The sequence below is a fragment of the Panulirus ornatus genome, chromosome 42 (genome assembly GCF_036320965.1).
Source record: "Panulirus ornatus isolate Po-2019 chromosome 42, ASM3632096v1, whole genome shotgun sequence".
NCBI lineage: Eukaryota > Metazoa > Arthropoda > Malacostraca > Decapoda > Palinuridae > Panulirus > Panulirus ornatus.
The window spans coordinates 8,620,287-8,636,527 of record NC_092265.1 but is presented as its reverse complement, the minus strand read 5'-3'; the positions used below and the strand labels follow the sequence as shown (position 1 = coordinate 8,636,527).

Genomic DNA, 16,241 nt, shown 5'->3' with positions numbered 1-16,241 from the left:
TTATGCTACAGCCACAATCTATGTTGACCAGTCTGTTCTTTCATGTCATATATTATCCCCATCCTTTATGCAGATGGGAAGGTAATGAAAAATACTAGCTACCCCTTATAGAAATAAGCTGCAGGTTAGGTGATTATTTCTTTAACAAGTTTACTTAATTTTAACTCTTCAGTCACACTTTGAACTCTTTAACAGCTTAGCATATTAGTGAAGGACTTTGAGAAAGAGAGAGCCTCTTGGGAGAAGAACACAGCTATACTGAATTCTGAGAAGAAGAATTTGGAAGAGCAACTCAGCCACATCAAGAAAGAGAAAAGCAACTTAGAGAATCAACTCAGTGTTCAGTCACAGGTACCTCTCACTCAAATTTCTTTTCATCAGTTACATTCTTTTATACAATTCCTTGCTTTGTATGGATACAGTCAGGCAAAGTTTTTTATCACCCAAAATTTGCTAAGCAGCACGAGGTTGTACATACTCACTTGAATGGCCAAGTTTTGTGCTTTTTTCATACCTGTTTGCTGTTTCCCACTTTAGCAAATTAGCTCCAAGAAAAGATGCACATGTGCTTCCATTCACTCCCAAGTTGTTAGGTATAATGTAACAAAAGCAGAGCACACCATTCACAGCTAAAAGACTGTTGTGTAGTTCCTTTTGACTGCTTCTGGGCCTTGATTTACCCAACTGATAGCAAGTAGCTCCCGGTATAATACCCTGGGCCAATTCATTCTCTCCCAAGCATGCCTCTCAACTTCTTGAACTTTTAAGACTTCTTCACTCCATTTTTCCATCTCCTTGTCAGTCCACCCCTCCACATAGTTCCCACCACATCTGACACTTAGATCCCCTTGTTCTAAGTCTTTCATCACACATCATCTCCATTTTACCACAGCCTCATCATCTCTGCATCAGAATGTACTTACTTCTACACCTTACTCTAACACTGTCATATCTTGTCACATATCACTGTCACTCCTTTTCACACCTTATATTGTTCTCATGCATTTCACTGCCAACATGTCAACCCTCTCTGATGTTGTAATCTTTTAATCCATCAAAACTACTAGCATAGAGCATCCCCCATAGGATGTCATTTAAGGATTGGGTTGAATTCTTTCATTTTTTCTTCAGATGTACTTACCATTGACAACTTACTGTATAGGTTAATGCCGAGCTGAAGAAACTTTTGGTTGCATCAGTTGGTGAAGATGTTCAAGGAAGGGTGCAGTGCCTCACAGAAGACAAAGCACGTATGGCATCCATGATTCGACGATATTCTGAAAAGGTTGATCGTGATTATGAAGAAAAGGAAAGGATGGGAATTCAGTGTGATGTTTGGCGTTCAAAGTTTCTTGCCAGCAGGTTAGTGTATTTTTTATAATGCAGATATGGAAAAAGCAGACTTGTACGAGAATGAGGAAAAAAAGAGTTGGAGAAGTGGTGAGTAACGAAAACTAAGAAATGTGTTGTACAGGGACATCTCAATTCATGTGATATTTACTTTCTTGTAAACTGTTGCGTAAATCAAAAATATGTAATTCAAATACTGTAACAAATGAAGGTTAGGGGGTTTTGTTATTGTTAAGACAACACCTAATATAACACCAGTGAAAAACTACAGTATACAAGTACCAGGGAATATAAAATACTATAATATACATACTGTAAAATGAATTCTATTCATTTTTTTTTTTTTTTTTTTTTTTTATACTTTGTCGCTGTCTCCCGCGTTTGCGAGGTAGCGCAAGGAAACAGACGAAAGAAATGGCCCAACCCACCCCCATACACATGTATATACATACGTCCACACACGCAAATATACATACCTACACAGCTTTCCATGGTTTACCCCAGACGCTTCACATGCCTTGATTCAATCCACTGACAGCACGTCAACCCCGGTATACCACATCGCTCCAATTCACTCTATTCCTTGCCCTCCTTTCACCTTCCTGCATGTTCAGGCCCCGATCACACAAAATCTTTTTCACTCCATCTTTCCACCTCCAATTTGGTCTCCCTCTTCTCCTTGCTCCCTCCACCTCCGACACATATATCCTCTTGGTCAATCTTTCCTCACTCATCCTCTCCATGTGCCCAAACCACTTCAAAACACCCTCTTCTGCTCTCTCAACCACGCTCTTTTTATTTCCACACATCTCTCTTACCCTTACGTTACTCACTCGATCAAACCACCTCACACCACACATTGTCCTCAAACATCTCATTTCCAGCACATCCATCCTCCTGCGTACAACTCTATCCATAGCCCACGCCTCGCAACCATACAACATTGTTGGAACTACTATTCCTTCAAACATACCCATTTTTGCTTTCCGAGATAATGTTCTCGACTTCCACACATTCTTCAAGGCCCCCAGAATTTTCGCCCCCTCCCCCACCCTATGATCCACTTCCGCTTCCATGGTTCCATCCGCTGCCAGATCCACTCCCAGATATCTAAAACACTTCACTTCCTCCAGTTTTTCTCCATTCAAACTCACCTCCCAATTGACTTGACCCTCAACCCTACTGTACCTAATAACCTTGCTCTTATTCACATTTACTCTTAACTTTCTTCTTCCACACACTTTACCAAACTCAGTCACCAGCTTCTGCAGTTTCTCACATGAATCAGCCACCAGCGCTGTATCATCAGCGAACAACAACTGACTCACTTCCCAAGCTCTCTCATCCCCAACAGACTTCATACTTGCCCCTCTTTCCAAAACTCTTGCATTTACCTCCCTAACAACCCCATCCATAAACAAATTAAACAACCATGGAGACATCACACACCCCTGCCGCAAACCTACATTCACTGAGAACCAATCACTTTCCTCTCTTCCTAAACGTACACATGCCTTACATCCTCGATAAAAACTTTTCACTGCTTCTAACAACTTTCCTCCCACACCATATATTCTTAATACCTTCCACAGAGCATCTCTATCAACTCTATCATATGCCTTCTCCAGATCCATAAATGCTACATACAAATCCATTTGCTTTTCTAAGTATTTCTCACATACATTCTTCAAAGCAAACACCTGATCCACACATCCTCTACCACTTCTGAAACCACACTGCTCTTCCCCAATCTGATGCTCTGTACATGCCTTCACCCTCTCAATCAATACCCTCCCATATAATTTACCAGGAATACTCAACAAACTTATACCTCTGTAATTTGAGCACTATTCATAGAAACAGAAAATAAACTCCGAAACATAGTGCAGTCATCTCTTCATGGAAAATGTACATTCTTGAAGGCATTCTCTCCAAATTAATCCAGTCTCACCATGTTTAAATTCTGCCTAGAAGAATAAACGACTTCCTTGATAATGGTCTTGAGGGTTCCTGGGAAATTTTCAGCTGTAACGACATTGGCAAAAACAACCTCATCAGTCATCTGGATGTTGTGGCAATTGCAGTGTTTCCAAGAATTCATGAGCCAACCAGAACTTGCTTGAAATGTCTTTGCTACTCCTCCGCTTGTCAAGTCATCATATATATATACTCTGGGCCTTTGCTTGTATCACAAGCATGCTGATGGAAACACTCATTATTTTGGTGTTTGATCATTGTGCTCAATATTTGTTCCATTCACTCCATAATCAAACTTTGGGAATACAATATCTTAGATATACTGATTAATGTTCCATGCTTGGCACTCTCCTAGATCTTCTCCACATGATAAAAAAAAATAATTTATGAAGTAACTACATTAAGATCCAATGGCATGCTTAAAATCAGCAGTTCATTCCGTTCTCTCATAATGCGTGAGCACTTCTGGTACTAAGAGAACTTAAAAGATGCTTTGGTGGTATGATGCAAGGGGATAATCGTGCATTATACAGTACTGCAGCACAAAATCCTGTAGCACTCCATGACTATAGACTGTATCCACGCCATGTGTATTTCTACTTCTCACATGGTACTGGCAATGCCACACCACTGCACTGTCAGTCCAATGATGATCACATTATTCCAAATTTAAGCACACATAAATTACAGAAGGTGTGAATGGACCATGCACATTATTCTAAAAATGGTGTAAATCAAATATGCGTAAATCGAGAGGTACCTGTATTCGTTTGTAAGAATGCAGTGGACATTAATGTGTAACATCTAAAAGCATCCTTATTGCTCTTTGTAGAGGACAAAACATGAAATTAAGTAAGAAACTTGTTAAAAGAATGTAAACAGATATTTTAAAAGAATGAGTGGTGGATGACTGGAATTGAATCACAGAAGACAGGGTTAATGCAGACAGCATACATAAATTTTTGATTTTATGATAATAAAGAATGCACAAGAGATGGGGACCCATGAATGAAAAATTCCCTCCCTGCACAGTACTGATACGTTATTACACACATACACAAAAGGAAATGTTAAGCATATTTAGCAAACTAATACCAAACTTGAATATTGTGTGTGTTACTATTCTGTTATGTTCACAATTTGTGTGTGGATGTAACCAAGATGTGAAAAAAGGAGAGATAGGTAGTATGTTTGAGGAAAGGAACCTGGATGTTTTGGCTCTGAGTGAAACGAAGCTCAAGGGTAAAGGGGAAGAGTGGTTTGGAAATGTCTGGGGAGTGAAGTCAGGGGTTAGTGAGAGGACAAGAGCAAGGGAAGGAGTAGCAATACTCCTGAAACAGGAGTTGTGGGAGTATGTGATAGAATGTAAGAAAGTAAATTCTCGATTAATATGGGTAAAATTGAAAGTTGATGGAGAGAGGTGGGTGATTATTGGTGCATATGCACCTGGGCATGAGAAGAAAGATCATGAGAGGCAAGTGTTTTGGGAGCAGCTAAATGAGTGTGTTAGCGGTTTTGATGCACGAGACCGGGTTATAGTGATGGGTGATTTGAATGCAAAGGTGAGTAATGTGGCAGTTGAGGGAATAATTGGTATGCATGGGGTGTTCAGTGTTGTAAATGGAAATGGTGAAGAGCTTGTAGATTTATGTGCTGAAAAAGGACTGATGATTGGGAATACCTGGTTTAAAAAGCGAGATATACATAAGTATACTTATGTAAGTAGGAGAGATGGCCAGAGAGCGTTATTGGATTACGTGTTAATTGACAGGCGTGCGAAAGAGAGACTTTTGGATGTTAATGTGCTGAGAGGTGCAACTGGAGGGATGTCTGATCATTATCTTGTGGAGGCTAAGGTGAAGATTAGTATGGGTTTTCAGAAAAGAGGAGTGAATGTTGGGGTGAAGAAGGTGGTGAGAGTAAGTGAGCTTGGGAAGGAGACCTGTGTGGGGAAGTACCAGGAGAGACTGTGTACAGAATGGAAAAAGGTGAGAACAATGGAAGTAAGGGGAGTGGGGGAGGAATGGGATGTATTTAGGGAATCAGTGATGGATTGCGCAAAAGATGCTTGTGGCATGAGAAGAGTGGGAGGTGGGCTGTTTAGAAAGGGTAGTGAGTGGTGGGATGAAGAAGTAAGAGTATTAGTGAAAGAGAAGAGAGAGGCATTTGGACGATTTTTGCAGGGAAAAAATGCAATTGAGTGGGAGAAGTATAAAAGAAAGAGACAGGAGGTCAAGAGAAAGGTGCAAGAGGTGAAAAAAAGGGCAAATGAGAGTTGGGGTGAGAGACTATCAGTAAATTTTAGGGAAAATAAAAAGATGTTCTGGAAGGAGGTAAATAGGGTGCGTAAGACAAGGGAGCAAATGGGAACTTCAGTGAAGGGCGTAAATGGGGAGGTGATAACAAGTAGCGGTGATGTGAGAAGGAGATGGAATGAGTATTTTGAAGGTTTGTTGAATGTGTCTGATGACAGAGTGGCAGATATAGGGTGTTTTGGTCGAGGTGGTGTGCAAAGTGAGAGGGTTAGGGAAAATGATTTGGTAAACAGAGAAGAGGTAGTAAAAGCTTTGCGGAAGATGAAAGCCGGCAAGGCAGCAGGTTTGGATGGTATTGCAGTGGAATTTATTAAGAAAGGGGGTGACTGTATTGTTGACTGGTTGGTAAGGTTATTTAATGTATGTATGACTCATGGTGAGGTGCCTGAGGATTGGCGGAATGCGTGCATAGTGCCATTGTACAAAGGCAAAGGGGATAAGAGTGAGTGCTCAAATTACAGAGGTATAAGTTTGTTGAGTATTCCTGGTAAATTATATGGGAGGGTATTGATTGAGAGGGTGAAGGCATGTACAGAGCATCAGATTGGGGAAGAGCAGTGCGGTTTTAGAAGTGGTAGAGGATGTGTGGATCAGGTGTTTGCTTTGAAGAATGTATGTGAGAAATACTTAGAAAAGCAAATGGATTTGTATGTAGCATTTATGGATCTGGAGAAGGCATATGATAGAGTTGATAGAGATGCTCTGTGGAAGGTATTAAGAATATATGGTGTGGGAGGCAAGTTGTTAGAAGCAGTGAAAAGTTTTTATCGAGGATGTAAGGCATGTGTACGTGTAGGAAGAGAGGAAAGTGATTGGTTCTCAGTGAATGTAGGTTTGCGGCAGGGGTGTGTGATGTCTCCATGGTTGTTTAATTTGTTTATGGATGGGGTTGTAAGGGAGGTAAATGCAAGAGTCCTGGAAAGAGGGGCAAGTATGAAGTCTGTTGGGGATGAGAGAGCTTGGGAAGTGAGTCAGTTGTTGTTCGCTGATGATACAGCGCTGGTGGCTGATTCATGTGAGAAACTGCAGAAGCTGGTGACTGAGTTTGGTAAAGTGTGTGGAAGAAGAAAGTTGAGAGTAAATGTGAATAAGAGCAAGGTTATTAGGTACAGTAGGGGTGAGGGTCAAGTCAATTGGGAGGTGAGTTTGAATGGAGAAAAACTGGAGGAAGTGAAGTGTTTTAGATATCTGGGAGTGGATCTGTCAGCGGATGGAACCATGGAAGCGGAAGTGGATCATAGGGTGGGGGAGGGGGCGAAAATTTTGGGAGCCTTGAAAAATGTGTGGAAGTCGAGAACACTATCTCGGAAAGCAAAAATGGGTATGTTTGAGGGAATAGTGGTTCCAACAATGTTGTATGGTTGCGAGACGTGGGCTATGGATAGAGATGTGCGCAGGAGGATGGATGTGCTGGAAATGAGATGTTTGAGGACAATGTGTGGTGTGAGGTGGTTTGATCGAGTAAGTAACGTAAGGGTAAGAGAGATGTGTGGAAATAAAAAGAGCGTGGTTGAGAGAGCAGAAGAGGGTGTTTTGAAATGGTTTGGGCACATGGAGAGAATGAGTGAGGAGAGATTGACCAAGAGGATATATGTGTCGGAGGTGGTGGGAACGAGGAGAAGAGGGAGACCAAATTGGAGGTGGAAAGATGGAGTGAAAAAGATTTTGTGTGATCGGGGCCTGAACATGCAGGAGGGTGAAAGGAGGGCAAGAAATAGAGTGAATTGGAGTCATGTGGTATACAGGGGTTGACGTGCTGTCAGTGGATTGAAGCAAGGCATGTGAAGCGTCTGGGGTAAACCATGGAAAGCTGTGTAGGTATGTATATTTGCGTGTGTGGACGTGTGTATGTACATGTGTATGGGGGGGGGGGGGTTGGGCCATTTCTTTCGTCTGTTTCCTTGCGCTACCTCGCAAACGCGGGAGACAGCGACAAAGTATAAAAAAAAAAAAAAAAAAAAAAAAAAACTTAAAAGATGTTATCTCCAACAGCATGCTTGTGGATGATTTAGTGAGTTGGAAGGTAGGACTGATGAGGAAGTTAGAGGAGGCTGAAGAAGCACTACGTGTAGTGATGGATGAACATGACTTGGCAAGACAGCACATACTCAATATGTATAGGTAAGTGTGACACACAGCCAATTGAAATATCATTCACCTCAGGCTTTGTTCTGTGCCATGATATATCATATATTATGGCATTACCAGACTCTTCCTACTTGTGGTTATACCATGAGTGGAAAGTAACCTTGAGTGATGCTATATTGTTATGGTGATGAAAGGGAGTACAGCCTCATCAAAGGGATACTCACTCCAAAGGAGTCCATCAGATCCCTGCCACAGAAAATAGTACAGCCTTCAAGCTGCAGGAGTCTCATCAGATAAAGTGGTCTGGGAATCATGAAAAAATATTTATGATAATCAAAGGACTGTTATTTATATACATCATCCTTGGAGATTGGGAAGAAAGAATCCTGCTCATGTATCTCCTGTGTGTCTTAGATGACTTAGATGGACACGAGTAGTTGGCTGGAAAGCCTTCTATCCTGTATTGCCTTCCAATGGAAGGAACAGTGATAGGTGGCAAGCAAGGATCTTTTCCTTTAAGGCTTGGTCGTCTTTTCTCAATGATATTCACATATAGGAAATGGTGAATGCATTTGAAAGACATATTGTACAGTTTTGAGGAATTTTCACATTTTAGGGACCTGATTCATTCTTTGTAAAACTGAAAACCAAAAGATATGATTTTTTGTATGGGGTATTGATTTTTAATGAAGTTTTTCCTCAATGTTACAAATGATACTTACTTCACACAAGCATTGATTGATGTATGTAAGGGTCAGTAAGTTGTAGAAAGCCTTTTACTGGTATTCTAGCATGGCTAAAGGGTGACTCATTGTGAGGAAAAATTATTGCACAATGTCAACTCAGTAAGCACCCAGGCCCAGTGGGCAGCCTTGGAAAAAAGTTACAGAACTCAGTCTGTATATTCAAGGGGAGTCACTTGCCTTGCATGTGTTTGGAGGAGTTAACCTCCAATAACTTACCTGTTTTTTTACTTTTCTAATCTAAATATCATGTTCTGCATTCTTAAGGAATTCATTCTGTATTCTTGGATTCTGTCCAAGAAACTGGACTTTTCAGAAAGTTAAACAGGTTTTCTTTCAAAACTATATTTGTTGCTAACATTAGAAAAGTTCAGGAAAGATTGGAGGGTAGATATTACCGAATCCTGAAGGTGAACCAAGATTAAAACATCTGTGAAAGTAAGAGAAATTTAAATGGAGAGCATGATTAGATTAAGGCTGGAATGTTTCAAGATTATCAAGATTAAAGAAAATAGGAATAGAAATCTTATGCATTGTTTATATGAATGAGCTGAGTATGTAGACAAAAATAAATTTAAGATGTTGTGTATGATGCTGCTGTTTGATAGTGATTAATTTTAACCAACTTTAATGTGAGGGGAAAGTAATCAACTGGTTATGAAAAAAGGGAATCTTGATAACTTCTAGTGTTAAATAAACTCATTTTTTTCTCATCTTGACAGAATGAATAAACAGCTTCGTGATGCATTTGATCCCCTTGCTGCCCAGTCTGGAGGTGTTCCCCCTTTGGCCTCAGCAGACTTAGTTACACTGGCTGTAGATGGTGGTGTATTAGCAGAAACTGTGAGAGATCGTCTGCTGGGTGATCTTGGCCGATCTGTAGGCTGCAGCCTCAACATAGAGGGATTAGAAACACAGACACCAGGGGAGAAAATGGCTCTGCAGGTAACCATCTGACACTTTAGAAGACTTCTCAATTCTCCAATTGATATGAAAACATGTTATGAGCTAGGTCTTTTGTGCTGTACTTAGTAGACAAACCAAAGATTTTTCATGCAACACAGGGTTGTGAACGTCTGGTAAGCTAAGGACACATATTTGAAACTCCCATCAGTGTTACAATTTGGCTAACAGATCTTATGGAAATAGAAAATGATGAAGCGGACTTGTAATTACCATGAATTACTAAGTGTTGGAAGATAATGGATAACCAGTTATATAAACTAAGTTCTATCATGATGGTAAAGCATGTGAGTACATAGTCCCACTCTGTCCCTTCCCTAGCCAAAAGAGAACTAAATAGCATTTGCCAAATGAAGTGAAACATAGGGTGGGTAGGGTGACGTTTGTCCTCAGCTTCCTTTTTCTTGACAGCTGAGATAAAAAAAAAAATCAGAATCCTTTTTCATTCTCTCAACTTGATTATGAGCAAGGCCATATGCTCATGATCACATAACATTTCATTCTGTAAGCACTGTGGGGGTCAGTCATTCTCCTTTTTCCATGCAAAAGTCTCATAAGTTTCATTTGTCATTATTTTAAGGTCTATGGTAAGTTTATATTCATTAATTATTGTTTGATTTTCAAAGTTAAAAGCAAATTTTGTGTGTAGGAGGAGGATGTTAAAGGTAATTGCAAGAGAAAGATTCTGGTTTTGATGACAGGTAGTATACATCATTCTAAATACAGAGTAAATGAAAGTTGTTAATGAGTTTAGTTATTTTAAGAGTATTAATTACTATGGGTGGTAATGGGGATGCCAAGGTTGAGAGCAGTCATGCAAAGAGAAAAACTGAAGGTACAATTAGACCTCCAGTGAATGGAAAGAGGATAATTGTAGCATGTGACTCTAAAACAAAAGGAAAGGAATGTGCTTTTCATTAATTTAAAGTTGAACAGTAACGATGAATTTTGTCAAATGACTTGACTTCATTAGCCCTCTTTGTGCCTACTGCTGCCACTACTGCCCACCATCACATGTATGTTGCCTGCACTTAAGACTGGCCAATCCACTGTATAATGTTTTTCATATATAAAGAAGGACTTGTATTAACGCAAAAGAAAAAAATAATGGTTTTGATAGTTTTTATATCTAATCATATGATTTAAAACACTTTAGAAATGTTATGCTTACTTAAGATTGACCAATCTGGTACATTAAATCTCGATTTATATGAAAATATAATGGGTTAATAAATAGACTGATGAACAATATGTCTTCTTGATATACTCACGTGACAAGCCCTCCTGGTATCTTCTGGAGAAAATCATTCTGGTGGAAGAAATATCTTGTTAGACTAAAATTGCTTGGTATTACAGAAGATTGTTGCTTACAAAATCTTTTAAATTTTTCCTCTAGTGCTTTTATGAATAATGATCTACATGTATTTGATGCAATAAATGAAATGATATTTCACCAAATGAATTTACTGTATATTGCTGGATAACTTTTTTTTCTTTAGAAAACCACAAAGTTTCACATTTATCTAAACTATGAAGGATTGTAGTGATCTTGTCTGCTATTACAATCTACATAAAACTGCCAAATTTTTAAAAGATAGCCTCAAGAATATTTGATTTATGGCTTATTTCAAGATTTGTAATTTTCTGAAAGTATATCAACTTTACCTTAAAGACGCGAAGCATGATTTTTATCGATTTTAAGACGTAAAACAAGATAAATAACAATTGGGCAACTCTCTTAAATGAGTAGAAAGAGTTTTGAAATTAGGGGCTATATGTAGATATAGTAACTTTTATATAGAATTTCAGACACTGCTTTTGTCACATCACTAAAATTATGGAATGATACTCTAAAGCATACAGTTGCCTTTTTCCTGAAGGGTTCTAGGTACATAGAATTATCAAAATGCAACCAAAGAAATGCAGAATATTCCACTAAAGTAAATGAGAATTTGATGATGGGATAAAGTTTATCATACTACAGCTGTTGTCGTTATTTTATAATTAGTTCTTATTCTGAGCTAACTTTCAATATTTCAGGCTTGTGACAAGAAAATCAAGAAGCCTTTAGTGAGTAAAATGAAGTCCAGTATATTATGAACATAGATTTTGCATATATGATGCTCAGCTTCCTCATGTAGCAAGATTCTAGCTACATATTCTCTGAATGCTATTGATGATGTTTTTTTCTTGCATCTGAGTGCTTTTATTTGTGGTGTGTGAGTGAAAATTATAAAATTTCTTTCTATATCTTTTGTGTTGCCTTTGCTTGTTATGTGTTAACAGACATATAAGAACATTTAATAATTAACTTTGTTGAAGAAAGACTCTGATACCTTCGTTTCTTCGCAAGTAAGCAGGTTGGGGTTAATGAATACTCAAGTGAGCCCACTTTGTGATGTCTAAACTGTTTACCAATGTTAAACATCAATGAAATCCAGAACCAAAAATCTTCATAGAACAAAAGAATTACATATTAACCCACTTGCATATGCATTACATACCCCCTCAATGGTCAGTGATCCTAGTCTATCAAACCAACAACATATCCTTTATGTGAACAGATTTTAAACAGCTTGTTAGGTTTGTCCTCGCAGTGTATAGTTGGTTTATGTATCACTGTTAAACGTGGTAATCCTAATTACATCTGCTTGGCTTAATATTCCCTTTCTTCTAATTGTGTGGCTTTTTTGTGCGGGAGAGTGTGTGTCCTTGTGGTTCCCATAATTTTGAGTTTTCGTCAAATTTGATTCTGCCAGGAAAAAGAATGTTTGTAAGTGACATGACCTTTCCTAGGTTTACTTCCATTTCTCCCAAGAATGCCATTGTATTTCTTCTGCTCTTTCTTTCCCTAAAACTGCAAGTTTGCAGTTGTTAGAGATATCTGGGAATGAATATTTTTTCATTATCTACATTTAGTGTATTTCACTAGATGTTATATTTTTCTCTTCTAGGGCCATACAGCAAGCTCAGGACACTGAGCAAGTGGGACTAATCAAATCCCAATTGGACCTAAGTAAATTATTAATCAGCTGATGAATCTCAATTTTTTTTCTTTTTTTTTTTTGCCGCTGTCTCCCGCGTTTGCGAGGTAGTGCAAGGAAACAGGCAAAAGAAATGGCCCAACCCATCCCCATACACACGTATATACATACGTCCACACACGCAAATATACATACCTACACAGCTTTCCATGGTTTACCCCAGACGCTTCACATGCCTTGATTCAATCCACTGACAGCACGTCAACCCCGGTATACCACATCGATCCAATTCACTCTATTCCTCTCCCTCCTTTCACCCTCCTGCATGTTCAGGCCCCGATCACACAAAATCTTTTTCACTCCATCTTTCCACCTCCAATTTGGTCTCCCACTTCTGCTTGTTCCTTCCACCTCCGACACATATATCCTCTTGGTCAATCTTTCCTCACTCATTCTCTCCATGTGCCCAAACCATTTCAAAACACCCTCTTCTGCTCTCTCAACCACGCTCTTTTTATTTCCACACATCTCTCGTACCCTTACGTTACTTACTCGATCAAACCACCTCACACCACACATTGTCCTCAAACATCTCATTTCCAGCACATCCATCCTCCTGTTCACAACTCTATCCATAGCCCATGCCTCGCAACCATACAACATTGTTGGAACCACTATTCCTTCAAACATACCCATTTTTGCTTTCCGAGATAATGTTCTCGACTTCCACACATTCTTCAAGGCTCCAAGGATTTTCGCCCCCTCCCCCACCCTATGATCCACTTCCGCTTCCATGGTTCCATCCGCTGCCAGATCCACTCCCAGATATCTAAAACACTTTACTTCCTCCAGTTTTTCTCCATTCAAACTTACCTCCCAATCGACTTGACCCTCAATCCTACTGTACCTAATAACCTTGCTCTTATTCACATTTAGTCTTAACTCTCTTCTTTCACACACTTTACCAAACTCAGTCACCAGCTTCTGTAGTTTCTCACATGAATCAGCCACCAGCGCTGTATCATCAGCGAACAACAACTGACTCACTTCCCAAGCTCTCTCATCCCCAACAGACTTCATACTTCATCTCAATTTAGAAATGAATTTTGATTTTGATAATGAAGATTAATAGATACTTAAGCACCTTTGTTAGCAATTGTTTAGCTACAGTAAGTAACATGTTATGTTAACAATAAGACACCACCATTCCTACCACTGGAAAGTAATACTGTATTCCATATGACCTCTCTAAGTATGACTAGTTTTGTCCTGGCTTGTGAGGTAGACACGAAATTGTAGCTATTTCAATATTGATTAATTACCTACAACATTTCTCTAAGAACAGATGGTGACTGTGACTGCCTAGACCTTGCTTCAGCTATTTTGTATCTTTTGATCCGGTTAACACTCATCAGGCAGGCACTGATATTCTAGGAAAATTGATCAGGAGATAGATACTAGTACACTGGTTGGCATTGCAGAACTTTCTACTTGACTCATTATTTTAGGCTGTGCATTATATTATAGTATGTATCTTTAGTATGACAAGAGTTTTAATTATCAGCTGTTTTGACCTTTTATTGTTTGGATATTGGCCTCATATTGCATTCTAAGGACAGCCTGAGGCTGGTTAAAACGTGTGAATATATCATTGATGGCTGATGTTGCTTTTCACTAAGGGTAAGCTGTAGAAAGGGAATCTAACCTTGAATGCTTAGCAATTAATGAGTCATCTAGAACATGAACTTTAATGACTCTTAAGTATCCTCCACTGAGATTAACACTCATGTTTTATTCATGCCTAAGAAGATTAAGGTTAAGAATTTTGGCTAAATTTTCATTTCTGTCACCATGAGTAATCCTCATTCTAGTCATAGCAGATCACTGGTCTATCCTCACATTCTGTATATGCTGGTCCAGCATGAAGGTAGAGGCTTATGCCAAATGTCCCCATGCTTTCTAAAATGTGTAATGTTTTATATGAAAAAAAACTGTGGTGCAGTACTTATACCACATACATATTCCATGGTCTTGAGAAAAAGACTGCAATATGATGGTTCAGCCATCACTGCAAAAGTGATAAAAGAATTGGCTAGCTCTAAACAGTTCCAAAAGACAACAAAGGCCACATTCGTTCACACTCAGTAATACACCAAAACCACAGCTATCTTTCCACATCCAGGTTCCACAAAACTTTCCATGGTTTACCCCAGATGCTTCACGTGCCCTGGTTCAATCCACCGACAGCACGTCGACCTAGGTATACCACATCGTTCCAATTCACTATTCCTTGCACGCCTTTCACCCTCCTGTATATTCAGGCCCCGATCGCTCAAAATCTTTTTCACTCCATCCTTCCACCTTCAATTTGGTCTCCCACTTCTCCTCTTTCCATCCATCTCTGACACATATATCCTCTTTGTAAATCTTTCCTCACTCATTCTCTCCATGTGACCAAACCATTTCAATACACCCTCTTCTGCTCTCTTAACCACACTCTTTTTATTGCCACACATCTCTCTTACCCTTTCATTACTTAATCAAACCACCTCACACCACATATTGTCCTCAAATATCTCATTTCCAACACATCCACCCTCCTCTGCACAACCATATCTATAGTCCACGTCTCGCAACCATATAACATTGTTGGAACCACCATTCCTTCAAACATACCCATTTTTTCTCTCTAAAATAAAGTTCTTGCCTTCCACACATTCTTGAACACTCCCAGAACCTTTGCCTCCTCCCCCACCCTGTGACTCACTTCCGCTTCCATGGTTCCATCCGATGCCAAATCCACTCCCAGATATCTAAAACACTTCACTTCCTCCAGTTTTTCTCCATTCAAAATTACCTCCCAATTAACTTGTCCCTCAACCCTACTGAACCTAATAACCTTGCCCTTATTCACATTTACACATCCATGCTGCAAACTGACATTCACTGGGAACTAATCACTCTCCTCTCTTTCTACTCGTACAAATGCCTTACATCCTTGGTAAAAACTTTTCACTGCTTCTAGCAACTTACCTCCCTCACCATATACTCTTAAGACCTTCCACAAAGCATCTCTATCAACCCTATCATATGCCTTCTCCATATTCATGAATGCTAAATACAAATCCATCTGTTTTTGTAAGTATTTCTCACATACATTCTTCAAAGCAAACACCTGATCCACACATCCTCTACCACTTCTGAAACAACACTGTTCTTCCCCAATCTGATGCTCTGTACATGCCTTCACCCTCTCAATCAATACCCTCCCATATAATTTCCTATGAATACTCAACAAACTTTTGCCTCTGTAGTTTGAACATCCACCTTTATCCCCTCTGCCTATGCAATGGGATTATGCATGCATTCTGCCAATCCTTAGGCACATCACCATGATCCATACATACACTGAATATCCTTACCAGCCAATCAGTAACACAGTCACCCCCTTTTTTAATATATTCCACTGCAATACCATCCAAACCCACTGCCTTGCTGCTACCCCACCCCACAGGAAGTGGCATCATTAGTGCCAGGAAAACAGACAAAAAGGCCACATTCGTTCACACTCACTCTCTAGCTCTCATGTGCAATACACTGAAACCACAGTTCCCTATCCACATCTAGGCCCCACAGACCTTTCCATGGGTTACCCCAGACGTTCACATGCCCTGATTCAGTCCACTGACAGAACGTTGACTCTGGTATACCACATCGTTTCAGTACACTCTATTCCTTGCACGCCTCTCACCTTCCTGTATGTTATCTTGAGAGTAATTTCTAAGAAGACTCCTGGTGTTACCCAAGATCTTTCTGAAAGC

The 16,241-nt window shown here is 39.5% G+C and overlaps 1 protein-coding gene across 1 annotated transcript in view; it reads left to right on the top strand.

Annotated features, from left to right (window-relative positions):
• Window positions 1-16,241, top strand: part of LOC139761892 (uncharacterized) — a 40,423-nt gene that overhangs the window by 8,975 nt on the left and 15,207 nt on the right. Inside the window, 5 exon segments of the mRNA XM_071686477.1 lie at window positions 196-351; window positions 1,163-1,362; window positions 7,635-7,763; window positions 9,196-9,418; window positions 11,477-11,506. Coding sequence (XP_071542578.1) covers window positions 196-351; window positions 1,163-1,362; window positions 7,635-7,763; window positions 9,196-9,418; window positions 11,477-11,506 — 738 coding nt within the window.